The sequence below is a fragment of the Cebus imitator genome, unplaced genomic scaffold (assembly GCF_001604975.1).
Source record: "Cebus imitator isolate Cc_AM_T3 unplaced genomic scaffold, Cebus_imitator-1.0 Scaffold64, whole genome shotgun sequence".
In the NCBI taxonomy this organism is placed as follows: Eukaryota; Metazoa; Chordata; class Mammalia; order Primates; family Cebidae; genus Cebus; species Cebus imitator.
Genome location: NW_016107379.1, coordinates 5,004,871 through 5,019,915, shown reverse-complemented (window position 1 = coordinate 5,019,915; position 15,045 = coordinate 5,004,871). Strand labels below are relative to the sequence as shown.

Here is a 15,045-nt window from a genome sequence, read left to right as displayed (position 1 = left end):
ATATATTACAGAGCTACAATAATCTTCATATGAAGATTATTGTAGCTCTGTAATATATTTTGATGTCAGGAAATATGATAGTTCCAGGTTTTTTTTTCTTCAACACTGCTATGGCTGTGTAGACCAATGAAATGGAATAGAGATATCAGATATAAATCTGTGCATTTGCAGTCAGCTGATCTTCAACAAGGGTGCTTAGAATGTGGAATGGTGAAAGATAGTCTCTGTAATAAGCAGTGTTGGGAAAACTGGATATCCACATGCAGAAGAATAAAATTAGACCTTACACCATATGCAACAACTAACTCAAAATTGACTAAAGACTTAAATATAATACCTGAAACTACTAGGTAAAACCAGTGGGGGAGCCTCATGATACTGGTATATAGGTAATGATTTATGTATGTAAGGGACTCATGCAACTCATAGCAAAACTCAAATAACCTGATTAAAAAGTGAGCAGAGCACCCCACAAATAGATGTTTCTCCAGAAAAGATATACAAATAGCCAATAGACATGTGAAAAGATGCTCAATATTAATAAACATCAGGGAAATGCAGATCAAAACCACAATAATAAGATATCACCTCATACCTATTAGATTGGCTATTATCAGAAAGACAAAAGATAACTGTTGCCCAGAATGTGGAAAAAAAGCAACTCATGTACACCATTGGTGGGAATATCAGTTGGTATAGCTACCTTGGAAAACAGTTTAGAAGTTCCTCAAGAAATTTAAAAATAGCACTATCTTTATGATACAGCAATCTCACTTCTGGATATATTTCCAAAGGAAATGAAATCAGTATCTTGAAGAGATGCCTGCACACTCATGTTCGTTACAGCGCTATTCACAAAAGCCAGGATATGTAAACAATCTCAATGTCCCTTGACAGATGAATGGATAAAGAAAATGAGATATGTATGTGTGCATGTGTAGCACACACAATGGAATATTATTCGGCCTTATAAAAGAAGGCAGTGCTGTCATTTGCAACAACATAGATGAGCCTTGAGAAGATTATACTAATGTGAAAATACTAAATGTGAAATAAACCAGTCATGTAAAGACAAATACTGTATATCACTTACATGTGGAGTATAAAGTAGTCAAACTCAGAAGTAGAGTAGAATGGTGGGTGCCAGGGGCTGGGGAGAGTGGAAAATGGGGAGATATTGTTCAAAGGATGGAAGTTCTGGAGATCTAATATACAGCAATGTGACATTATTGATAATTGATTGTGTATTGTGTACTTGATAATTTGCTACGAAGGTAGATATTACATCATTTCACCACAGATTTTTTTGAATGATAACTATTTCAGGTGATTAATATATTAATTAATTTGATCGTGCTGATTATTTCACAGTGTGTATGTATATCAGAACATTGTTGTACCTAAAGTGTATGCAATTTTTATTTCTCATTTATACCTCAATAAAACCTAGGGGAAAAAAGAGAGAATTCTCTCTTCACACCATTTTTGTAAGTTTGAATCAGGAGCAGATGAGATGTTCTGTAAGTTCTTTGAAACTCATTGTAAAAACAGAGAATGATTCTTGACCTTTTAAAAAATGATGTAGACCCCTCTGAAAGCTGCGAATCTGTTAGGAAAAAATTTTTTGAAGTGTTGGAGGATCATGAGTCCGCTAAGTCCTATCCACGATCTCTAGATTATGAACTCTAGCTACAGAGTAAGGACATGGAGCAGAACTATAAATAATCTAAAGTGTTAGTTAATTTACAGAATGTTTATAGTTCACTTCAAATTTAAGTTTTACTCAAGGGATTTCTAGGACTGCAGCACATAGTAGTTTATTTGAACATATTTGTTGAGATATTTATATTTGGAGGATATGTTTTTCAAGAATAAGATACATTGGACATCTTTGAACTGGACTAACTTTTGTTATTTTGCAGATTATATGCTCTCCCAGCCCTGTGCCTATGTGTTAATGCTGTTTCCTGCAGTTGGACACTTGAAACAGTGCCAAGTGCTCTCTGCACAGTAGTCATTCAGTGCAAACAAGCCATTGGCAGAGTTCTAGGCAGAATTTGTCTGTCTCCTCCTCACTTGTGATGAGTCACATCATATCCTCCTGTTAGCTACAGTGCCTCAGCATATACCTGTAGTCAAATATGGAATTCACTCAAAATTTGCAAGGGCAAGTGTGTTTGAAATTCTTGTTCTTATAGTCTTAAAAATCAATAGGCAAATGTTTAGTAAATAAAACTCTAACCTTGTTGTAGTGCTTCATTTCTTAAATGGCATACTGGCTTATGTGGTTCTGTAGCAAAATTAAAAATTAATCTCAGGTGATGCCTGCTTTTCTATGGATTAAAAAGCAAATTGTCTTTCATCCAAATTCTGCATACCCAGAATGTCCTCCCAGCCTTCCTGGTTCCTTTTGTAAGATATCCTGTTTTTGTGTCTAGACTTAGCTAATTGCTGGCATCGTTAGTAGTGGTTAAAAAGGGGTAATGATGCTTTCTGAAAGCTTGCTGTTACTGATTCTGTATATACTTTAACTCAATGATTAGTTTGTGTATTTTTTTAACTGCAGCTCTAGCAAGGGATACATTTTGCATTATGATTCAGCACACATTCATCCACACTTATCTGAAATAAGCTTCATGAAACAAGTTATTTTCATATATCTTCTATTTTTTTCTATTCTATTTCACTTCTTTTAAAAATGCTTATCATTGTCTACTAAATGATTTAACGTGATTTACCAAATTATAATTTTAGAACGTAGTCTACCATTACATGATCATTTTCACTGTCCTTTTATGACTTATATGATAAATTAGAATATTATTATATTTCATTTGCATATTTTAATTTATAATATACACTATTCTTCAGGTACTCAAGGTATACTTGAATTTTCTAGGGAAAAATTAATTATAAATTAAATAACTAAAATTGAAAAATTTGTGAGGTTTTGGTGTTTTGGGCTGTGTTAGATGTGTTAAGATTAGGGTAAAGTTTGTTTTTTCAGTATTTTTACCTTAACCATTAAGAAGTCTGTTAATAGTAAGTTTTGTGATCCCTTTATGTTTTTATTTTTTTTATTTATTTAAAGACAGGGCCTCAGTTGCCCAGGCCGGAATGCAGTGGCATGATCTTGGCTCACTGCAACTTCAACCTCTCAGGCTCAAGTGATCCTCCCACCTCTGCCTCCTGAGTAGCTGGGACTGTAGGCACACACTACCACACCTGACTAATTTTTGTATTTTTAGTAGAGACGGGATTTTGTCATATTGCCCAGGCTGGTCTCGAACTCCTGAGCTCAAGCCATTCAGCCGCCTCAGCCTCCAAAAGTGCAGGGATTACAGGTGTGCACCACTATGCCCGGCCTCTTTATTTTTGAACTTGATGTGACGAAATTAATTGGAAACATTTGTTACTTGTCTGATTAATGTTTTACATTTTACACAAATTGTGGCAAAGTGAGTAGGAACTTCCAGTACTATGATTCATAATTTGTCCTTCAGGAGGAATTTATCAGAATTTTGCTTCTCTGTCTTTTCTGTTTAAAGAAATAGAATGATATATTTTAGACATAATTTTGTTTTGTAAATTTCTTATAAGCTCTTACATGCATGCTTGACGTAGTCACGATGATGATGTTTCAACTGTTCATGTACTGACATTTTTCTACAGAATTAGAAGTGTGTCTCACCAACCAGCCAAGATGAACATGGTGAAGAGGATCATGGGGCGGCCGAGGCAGGAGGAGTGCAGCCCACAAGACAACGCCTTGGGACTGATGCACCTCCGCCGGCTCTTCACGGAGTTGTGCCATCCTCCCCGGCACATGACTCAGAAGGAACAAGAAGAGAAACTGTATATGATGCTGCCAGTGTTTAACAGGGTAAGTCCAGGTTGCCAGACACACACCTTCCAGGACTGGCTGGCACTACAAGAATCTGAAAGTTACTGGTATGCCATAGATAGAAAAAAATGATAGGATGAGTAAGCTTTTAAGAAGCTTGGTGTTATCATTTCATCTTTTCAATTTGCTGTAAAGCAATGTGATTTGATGGGAAACCTGGTCAGAATAAACTACTGTTAGTGGGACTTCTTTAATTTTTAACAGATAAAGGGCAAACTGTGAGCATTGTCTAAAATGTCCCTGTAATGGGGTTGGGTTTTGGAAGAGGAATAGATTGTAAATTACCAATTGTGTTATTTCTGTTACCTTTTAAAGTGATGGTTTTATTACACCAAATGATACACTTGCCCAAACCCTTTGTACGCTTTAAAAAGTCATTACAATTTGCTGTTAAGAGTTAGTGTAAGAGGATAGTTATAGGCTATAGAGAACCCAAATAGAGTTAATGTTTTAATATATTTTGTGAATTACATGTACCAATCTTGTTGGGTATCTTTAAAATAACTTTAGGCTGGACACTGTGGCTCGTGCCTGTTATCCTAGCACTTTGGGAGGCCAAGGCAGGCAGATCACCTGAGGTCAGGAGTTTGAGACCAGCCTGGCCAACATGGTGAAATTCCATCTCTACTAAAAATACAAAAATTAGCTGGGTGTGCTGGCAGGTGACTATAATCCCAGCTACTTGGAAGGCTGAGGCAGGAGAAACACTTGAACCCGGGAGATGGAGGTTGCGGTGAGCCAAGATCATGCCATTGCACTCCAGCCTGGGTGACAAGAGCAAAACTCTGTCTCAAAAAACAAATAATAATAATAATGATAACGTCTATATATTTATCAAAAGTTCACAAATACATCATTTTAAAAAGTCAAATAATTTCATAGGCTTGTAGTTGCCCTACCACTCTTCACCACTAATTGCTGCTGCCATGAAGCACTTTTAAATAACATACTTTTACTTCTGTTGATTATGAGAATGATAGAGGGAGGAGATGCTAGAGTAGGAATGTGAGAAGAACTGGGGAAAGGTTTAAAATAGCTCTTTTAAAAATGGGAGAGAGAACTATGACAAACTATTGTTTTAAGCCCTATTCATGGAAGTTAATAATTTTTATTGTAGGAAGTTAATTTTTGTTACCCAGAAGTTTTGTTTTTTAATCTTATTTTTGTTTAACTTTAATGTCATGATGTGCTGTTGACTACTGAGTAGTTTGAGGTAATTTCCTTCTCTCTGACTTAGGAATGTTTACAAGGTAATGACAATGTTTAGAGCAGTTAGTGGAATTGTTCTTGGCTATTAACATAAATTATTAAGTAATAGCCTACATATATATGTATATATCCCATGTATTTCATCAGTTAGGCCTTCACAGTCTACTAGACTAAAAGAATCTTATGAATATTTGTTGTTTTAAGAAGTAGATAGGAGATAATTTAGTAATTATTCTCTATCACTTATAATGTTGGACTTAGTTATCTTGTGTCCTATGTTATTGTCTCATTATTAAATTTTCTCAAAAGTTTTTATTTGGTTGATTCAAAGCACATATGTATGCAATGCCTTAAACCTATATTATAATTAGAATATCACAGTGATTTGAGTATCACAAAGGTTCAGTAACTCTGAAGAAAAGATAGAAAGTTGTATCTGTACCGTTGTGACCAATTTGAAAAATGTATTATTTTAAAAATAATTCTTATTCAGTGGATGTAATAATAATTAATAAACTAAAATTGTCCTTAGATACAATTTTCATTAAATTTAGAAATATATAGCTATATCTGTTTAACATTTGGCCACTTGTGCTTGAGCATTCTCCATTAGTGAGAAGTACCTATGGTGAGTGGAATAGCTTAGTATGTCGCTAGAGCCAACCAGTTCTTAGCATGATTGCTAAAAAGGAATTGCAGTGTTGATATTTGAGACTTTACTTGATTAGAGCTAAATGGTGAACAAGCTATAATACTGTTAGACATGGACAGCTATCTACAGCCTAGTTTTTAAAGTATGCTTAATAGTGTTATTTCGGTGCATGATTTTTGCCTTTGAGAGACATGGGCTGGGAAATGACACGTAGAGTCTTTGTTCCGGGCCCCGTCTCATGCTGGTTCTTGAAATGCCTCCTGTTGTCTTCATTACTGTCCTACAAGGAGGCTGCTGTTGTCTTCCCTCTTGCTGATTTGCTTAAACTGAAAGATGATGGTGAAGTCTGAAAATAGCTGAATAATATTTATTCAGCATTCTTAAAAAGAATTAATCTTTAGTTCCAAGAACAAAAGTTGACAAAAAAAATTTGGTTTAAACTTACTCAAAATGAGTAGCATTTTACTTGTCAGAAAATTCATAGCTGCCACTGTTAATTACTGTACTACTTGTTATATTTTGTAGCATATTATAAAATGTAATGTTTACCAATTAGATCTTCTTTAAGAAACGCCCTTATTTTTGTACTTATTTCCAATTTATATTTGAGAAGCATGTAAATGTAATAGTGTCCTTTTTTAATCCCTTACAAATTACCATCACTTTTTAATCTGTTAGCTTAAGAGAGATCACCCAAACTTAGAACCAAGTGAGAGAGAAATCATAAGGCAGACAGATGAATTATTTTGTTGTAGCTTTATTACTTATTACATAATACCAATAGAGTTGATACTGGAGAATGTGACTTGGGTCTGTGCAACAAAGGACTTGCTGAATTCAGCACTGAAATAGTCATGTTTACTTACCCAGTCACTGGCAGAACTGAACAGTTGCAAGCCACAGCCAGAGCAGATGAGAATGCATATTCTCATGAGACAGGCAGAGCTCACAAGGAGGGGACAGGGCTGAGTTGGGCATTCTCTTCTTCTCAAACTCTCATCTGATGGTCCTTCTTAGAAAACAGAAAGAGCATAAGATAAATGTTTCCCTAAACATTTATATTAATTGTTAAGAAATCTTAACTGACTTACCATATGAAATAATGCAATTTACATCTTCATTGTTAATTTTTTAACATTGTTATTTATAGCAAATTAATTGAGGACTAATAATGGTCAATAGTCTGACTTAATTTTCGATATTATATATATTTAAGAAACAAAAGCCTCCATTTTTAAAACGTTTGTAAACATTCCAACATTTCTTTTATTAGTCATATTTAAAACATTTTTATTGAATAGCACCATTCAGTAACGAGTATATATTGAGCCTTTATAAATGCCATTGGATAGCACCATTAATTTGTTTTCCCTGAGTGACAAAAATGTTTGGTTGAAGAGGTGCCAGGAAATCTTCTGAAATCTATTTAGGTGGATATTAAAAATGACTTTTGTGGCTCACGCCTGTAATCCCAGCACTTTGGGAGGCCAAGGCGGGTGGATCAAGAGGTCAAGAGATCGAGACCATCCTGGTCAACATGGTGAAACCCCGTCTCTACTAAAAATACAAAAAATTAGCTAGGCATGGTGGCGCGTGCTTATAATCCCAGCTACTCAGGAGGCTGAGGCAGGTGAATTGCCTGAACCCAGGAGGCAGAGGTTGCGGTGAGCTGAGTTTGTGCCATTGCACTCCAGCCTGGGTAACAAGAGCAAAACTCCGTCTCAAAAAAAAAAAAGACTTTTAAAAATAAGTTAAACTTTGCTATTTCTCTCTAAAGGTGAACACTATGCAAAGTTACAGTGATAGGGTTCATGCACAGTTTGCGGAAAATATAGGACTGAGTGATTAAGAGCCTGGCTTGGAATCAGACAGATGTAGTTTTAAATTCTGTCTGTATTTTCTCCTGTTTTAAGTTAACTTCTCTAACTCTTAATTTTCTTATCTGTAAAATGAGGATACTAACAGAACCTCTTCTGTAGGATTTTATAAGGCTTAAATGACACCAAGTACTTGAATAGTGCTAAGCAGATTTTATGTTGGTATTATATAGTAATTGTTGTTATTTCTAGTGAATTTGCTAGAAGGTATTTTTGTTCCTTAGTTACTACTGTTTTTGTTTTTTTAAATCTGTTATGAATTTCACATATGTATTCTAGAATCAGCCCTTTTGGGTTGAACGTCTTACCACTCCTCTTGCCTAACTTTCTTCCTCTGCAGAACCAGAAATCTTTTGTCATTGTTTGTTTGAGACCCAGTCTGGTTCTGTGCCCAGGCTGGAGTGTAGCGGGGCGATCTTGGCTGACTACAGCATCCGCCTCCTGGTTTCTGGCAGTTCTCAGGCCTCAGCCTCCCATGTGGCTGGGACTGTAGGAATGTGCCACCACACCCAGCTAATTTTTATATTTTTAGTAGACATGGGGTTTCACCATGTTGGCCAGGCTGGTGTCGCCTCCTGACCTCAGGTGATCTACCCGCCTCGGCCTTCCAAAGTACTGGGATTATAGTCGTGAGCCACAATACCTGACCTAGAACCGGAAAAATTTGACAAGGAGTCAGTACTCCCTGAGAGTGAGAAGTAGAATCCACACCTTCTGACTCCCAGCTTCATGCTGCATCCTGTTTGGCAAACATTTATATAAATGATGGAAGCATTGTATATTTTCAAGAAATACCACTACTTGTTGAAAGTAGTGAAAATATACCTAATATTTTTAGATTTAATTGTTGAAGTCAATCACAAAAACTACACTCTTTTCTTTGCTACCTTATCCATTCAGTATTATCTACAATGTAAGATTCATGCTTTAGTCCCTGTATCCCTCCAACCTTGTACCATTTTCCTCTTATATAAAATGCCCCAGCTTTATCAGCCTCCTTTCAATTTCTCAACACCCCAAACTCAATCTCACTTTGAGGTCATTGCACAACTCTGTTCTCACTGCTTGCAGCCCTCTTTCCTTGTCTCTTTGAATTGTAACTTTTCCTCATTTGTCAGTGTCATCCTTTGGCACTGGAGTTGCTTCTTCAGAGACCTTTCCTGACAACCGTCTTCCCACCCCAGGCATTCTCTTTCAGCTATCCTGTTTTACTTTCTTCATAACATAACACTATCTTTAAATAATTTTAATTTTAAAATCAACATATTTGCCACTGGTCTTCTGTGCTAAAATGTCCTGTGTTTCATGAGCACAGGAAATGTATTTATTTACCTTCCTAACCACTGCTCTTTGAACATTGCCTGACATATATGGTAGGAAGTCAATAAATATTTGTGAGTGAATAAACCTTATTCAAGAAGCAATGCTTGTTCATTTCAGATTAGCAATTATGACGTAGTCTTTTTTCTATAGTGCTGATTTTGGGTTGGTAAATTCAAGTCAGTTTTATTTATCTTGTGAGAAAATTTCTTTGAGGAAATAAAGCAGTAAACATCAGGATTTTTGTAAAAAGTTAGTAGCATTTTCAACAGTCTGTTATTTACTCAGCGTGAAGACTGGTTGAATAATCATATCTTTCTTATTGCTCAAGGAATGAGCTATTGGTTCTGTTCAGTTGTCCTAATAACTCTTGGGAATAACATATCTCCTACTAATTCTTAGGAGCAAAATATACATTGATACATTCTAAGTAATAGGAATATTTGTAGACACTTCCATTAAAAAGCTATGTACTCAACCAGGAGCAGTGAGTGACTCATGCCTGCTGTAATCCCAGCACTTTGGGAGGCTGAGATGGGCGGACTACCTGAGGCCAGGAGTTCAAGACCAGCCTGGCCAACATGGTGAAACCGCGTTTCTGCTAAAAATACAAAAAAATTTAGCTGGGCATGGTGGTGGGCATCTGTAATCCATCTACTGAGGAGACTGAGGCAGGAGAATTTCTCGAACCTGGGAGGCCGAAGTTGTAGTGAGCAGAGATCGAGCCATTGCACTCCAGCCTAGGCAACAAGAGTGAAACTCTGTCTCAACAACAACAACAACAAAAAGCTACAAAAAGCTATGTACTCATCTCTGAGCACAGGTGGAGTGGCTATTCAAACATGTGATTATTAGGCTTCTCAATTTTTATCAGTCTCTACTTTGTTAAAGAATAGAGGTTTCTGACCAGGTGCAGTGGCTCATGCCTGTATTCCCAGCACTCTGGAAGGCCAGTGTGAGCAGATCACTTTAGCCCAGGAGTAGCCTGAACAACATGGAGAAACCCCCGTCTCTACAAAAAAATATAAAAATTAGCCAGGTATGGTGGCAGGCACTTGTAGTCCTAGCTACTGAGGAGGCTGAGGTGGGAGGGCCACCTGAGCTCAGGAGGTCAAGATAGCAGTGAACCGTGATTGTGCCACTGCACTCCTGCCTGAGAGACAGAGTAAGATGCAAAAAAAAAAAAAAAAAAAGAAAAAGAGTATGGGTTTTATTTAACTGGTAACATAGATTATTTAACAAGTAACAGATCAATTCTAATCGTACAGCATTCCAACATTTATCAAAATCTTAGCAGAAAAAAATACATATTTGCTGAGGAAGTATTGAACAGTACAGTTTGTTTTTTTGATATTATTAGAAATTACTCATTTGTCAAATTATTGAACACACTAGGTATCTGGATAAAAGGATACCCTTGTAGAACTGATTTATTGTTTTAGTGTTTTCAACTTAATTTGAGGGAAGTTATAAGAAACATGTAAGAAACATATTTTCTATTAGAAGGATATTACATATATCCTTTTATTGGGATCTTTGGAAGGAATTGTTTACATTATGCAGTAATCCCTCCTTATTCATGGTTTTGCTTTTCATGATTTTGGTCCTCTGTGGTCTGAAAATACTAAGTGGAAAATTACAGAAACAATTTATAAGTTTGAAATCTCACATCATTCAGCTCCATCCCTTCTGGGACATGAATTATTCCTTTGTCCACTGTATTGGGCCATTAGCCCAATAGTCACTTAGTAGCAGCCTCAGTTATCAGACCCACTGTCCTGGTATCAAACTGCTTGTTTTCAAGAAACCCTATTTTACTTAATAATGACCCCAAAGTGCAAAAGGTAAGCCACTGGCAACTTGGATATGCCAGAGAGAAGTGCTTCCTTTAAGTGAAAAGGTAGAAGTTTTTGACTTAAAACTGTATGCTGAGGTTTCTGAGATCTACAGTAACAAGGAATCTTGTATTTGTCAAATAGTAAACAGTATATTGTTACCATTGTTCTACTTTATTATTACTGTTGCCAGTCTCCTGCTGTGCCTAATTTATTAAACTTTACCACAGATATGTGTTATAGTAAAAAATATAGTGTTTACGGGGTTTGGTACTATCTGTGGTTTCAGGGGTCTTAGAACTTACTTCTCACAGATAGGGGGGACTAGTATAATAAGAGGAATAGAAGCACTTTCTTAAATACTTATTTTTCTTATGCTAAGGACACTGCGAATGATGTGATAGATCAGGTTTTCTCTTCTGTATCTTTGGGCCAAAATTTGTAAACAATACCTGAAAAATATAGAGTTTTTTTTGGTCTTAGATTTTTATTTGGTTTTCTTTTCCAGTCCATCTCCTTAGCTTGGTCTTTTATTTGCTTTTTTGTTTTGTTTTCTTTCTTAATTTTAGTCTGTGTTCTTATGTTCTCCTTCAGTGCTCCCTGAATGTTCTCTAGAATTTGGTTGTGAGGGCAATCAACATATAAACAAACAACCATATTTAGGGAACACCACTATAAAAGGCAGAGGGCTAGCTTGGGAGAATATGAAGATGAGTAAATTATATTTTCTCCTATTGTAGTAACATTTGAACAGGTAATAATAATATAAAATACTGTGTAATGAGTGTTATAAGGGAGAGATAGCCTTACAATATAGAGAATTTCCTTTCAGCTATAAAGAATATTTTTAAAAATAATACTTCAGGATACATCTAGTTATATATTCATTAAAATACCATTTCTTAGGGTAGTCTGTCCAGGTTTCATTTTCTTAAATTCTCTTTGCTGAACCCATACCCATTTGTTTTTAAAAAATGTTTATTGTAAGCAGGGTGTAGTGGCTCATGCCTGTAATCCCAGAACTTAGGGAGGCAGAGGCAGGAGGATAGCTTGAGCCCAGGAGTTCAAGACCTGTCTGGGCAGTATTGCAAGACCCTGGTCTCAAAAAAAATAATAAAAAATAAAATTAAGAATAAGAATTATTTATTATAAAGTTCATTTATTTAAAAAATTGTATAAAAACAAGTTTATTTCTTGACCCTTCCATTTACTTTATTCTAGTCTTTTTCATAACAGCCTTATTTTGAAAATATCTGTGATTAGTATGTAGAAATTCTGAGTACAAAATGAGTTTAGTGAATTCTAAAGTCAGCCAGGGATTTAGCAGTAGAACTGCTTTTCACTATCCAGTGTGCCTGTACTCCATCAAAGATCATTTATAACTTTTCTCTAAATTCTCAAATTAGCTTTACTCAGAAAAATGTTGGCTGGGCGGAGTCGCTCACGCCTGTAATCCTAGCGCTTTAGGAGGCCAAGGGAGGTGGATCGCCTGGGGTTAGGAGTTCACGACCAGCCTGGTCAACATGGTGAAACCGCGTCTCTACTAAAAACACAAAAATTAGCTAGGTATGGTGGCATGCATCTGTAGTCCCAGCTACTCGGGAGACTGAGGCAGGAGAATGGTTTGAATGTAGGAGGCAGAGGTTGCAGTGAGCCAAGATTGCGCCACTGCAGCACTCCAGCCTGGGCAGCAGAGTGAGACTCTCACAAAAAAAAAAAAAAAAAAAAGTTATATTTTCTAAGGTTTTTAGTGAGATTGATCAAAATTTTATCAATAATATCTTTGTGTCTTAGATTTTAATTATTTCTTCGACAAATTAATATGTATAAGGAAATGTGGCTAGATATGTGATTTATTGAAAGAGTTGTATTTTCAACATATTAGGATCCAAAGTAACTGTGTGGATAGACTTTTCTGGACTTGATTCTCTAGTCATCTGGAAATTAAAAATTCACAGAATAAAAAGAAAAATTTATCATTGCTTCATTAACAATGTCTTTTCTTATCTACAGGTTTTTGGAAATGCTCCACCAAATACAATGACAGAAAAATTTTCTGATCTTCTGCAGTTCACAACGCAAGTCTCACGACTAATGGTGACAGAAATTCGAAGGAGAGCATCAAACAAATCCACAGGTATTTTTACAGTAGCCAGCAAATACTGACTTGTTTGAATGAACAGACAGTTCTGCAAAAGTCCCATTAAAATTAAATGGAAAACAGACCTTATTCTCAGCACATGCATGCTATCCCCATTCCCATTCTTAGAGTCACATTCTTCTCCTGGTTTCAGCATCTTCAACTCTTGAGTAGTTCTGCTCAAGGCTGTTCTGCCTGGACCACTACCACTTCCACTTTAACCTTTTAAAATAGTCTCTTTTTCCCTTTGAACAAAATACAAATTTCTCAGCATGACATTTATGGCAAAGCTATCATCTGGTCTTTTTTTTTTTTTAAGCATATTCTAATTCTATTGCTTGTTTTCTTTTCTGTATTTGAACCAAATCCAGCTGTCTGTAGTCCTCAAACATGTCTATACTCTTATTTTAATCATTTACTTAGAATGCTTCACCGAGGAAAGAGACTCTTTCCTCATTTCAATATGTCTAAATGTCAGCATGATTAAGTCATGCTTCCTTGATGAAATGTTTTTTGATTTCTTTAGGCAAAGAAAAATTTTTTCTCTCTGAACTACTGTTTTTCTTCTCAACCTCCTAGGTGGTCACTGGGCATGCGTCTTGATCTTCCCATTATACCATAAGCTACTTAGGGGTCCCTGTCATCTGTAGTAGTTGCTCTCTAGGCCATGCACAGCTGCCATTTTAACATCTCTATTCACATTGTCCAGGGATGCCTTTTCATTTCTTTTGGATGTATTCTGTTTCCTGAATCCTTTAAATTCCTGATTTTGGTAAAGCATCTTTTCCAGCAGCTTCATAAAAAAGGACACAAGGGAATTGTGAGGGTTTTGTTCGTTTTAGACATACCATGAGCTAAACATTTTTTGACTATTGATGTAAAAAATGGGTTTCTTTCTCTTCAGTAACTAAAGTGTGCTACCTTTAGCCTGAAAACCTTTCAGCTGCCAGGACTTAGAACAAATTCCACTACATCATACAGCATGATTACTACAGAAAAGGAAGCTTAATATAAAACCAGGGATCAATAAGAGAAACGAAGACACAGTCCTACCACTCTCCTGATCTCACAGATACTTGTGCTGGGGAGATGTGCTGAATATGCAGCCGTGGTTTACATTTAAATGGAGAGATACTTCCCTCTCCTTCTCTCTATCCCCCGTTACTCTCCATTCCTAAAAGGCAAGCTGGAGAGTAACCTCGTTAGTGAAGAGACATTTAAACTACCTATGATTTAGGCCATTTGAATACTTGTTAGATATTTATAGGAGTTGTTTGAGAATGCTAGCTGTGTAATCCAGGAGGCCCTCTTAGCAGAGATTAGAAGCGACTAATTGCCTGGGAAGGTTGACCATGGGTTGAGATGGACAGTGGTGGGTGTCTTAGCACTGTCTTTCCATGCACCCCAGGGTGAGCACTCAGGGTCACTTTGGAAAATCTTGCCGCTTGCATTATTATCAGTCCTCCTTAAGTAAATATCAGGTTCTATGTTGGAAATAATTTTGTCTCAGAATTTTAAAATTTTTCTGTTATAATTTAGGTTCTTACATTGTTACTGAGAAATCGAAAGCTACCTAGATTCTTGATGTTTTTTTTCCTTTGTAACCTGTTTTTTTTTTCTAGAAGTTTTTAGGATCTTCTCTTTGTCCCTGCTTTTCTAAAATTTTATAATAAGATGCCTTGTGGTAGACCTGTTTTTATACATGTGCTAGGTACTCATTGGACTCTTTCAGTCTGGTTATTCATACCCTTTAATTTGGGGAAAGTTTCATGAATTGTTTAATAATATCCTCCCCTCTGTTTTCTCCTTCTGGTCAGATGACCCTCTTAGACTGTTCCTCTCATTTTTTTACCCTTCCTTTCATTTTCTATCTTTCTTTTTTGACTACTTGCTAAGAGAACTCAATTTTATCATCCGTCTCTTCTATGGAGGTTTTTCTTTTTTCATTTGTGACATTATATTTTTCTCATTTTAAAAAATATTTTTTATTTCTAAGTGTCTTTTCTTACTGATTTCTATTATTTTTGGGATGCATTCTCTTTCTGAGGTTTCTTTTTCTTTCTTTCAGATTTTTTCTCCTTAAACAATCTGTTTCTTTCAGGTTTAAT

The 15,045-nt window shown here is 36.1% G+C and overlaps 1 protein-coding gene across 1 annotated transcript in view; it reads left to right on the top strand.

The window, feature by feature from the left end:
* The window catches only part of WDFY3 (WD repeat and FYVE domain containing 3), a 294,837-nt gene that overhangs the window by 100,747 nt on the left and 179,045 nt on the right, over positions 1–15,045 (top strand). The window contains exons 4-5 of the mRNA XM_037739168.1: positions 3,673–3,883; positions 12,811–12,934. Coding sequence (XP_037595096.1) covers positions 3,704–3,883; positions 12,811–12,934 — 304 coding nt within the window. The 5' untranslated portion in view covers positions 3,673–3,703. The remainder of the gene's footprint in view (positions 1–3,672; positions 3,884–12,810; positions 12,935–15,045) is intronic.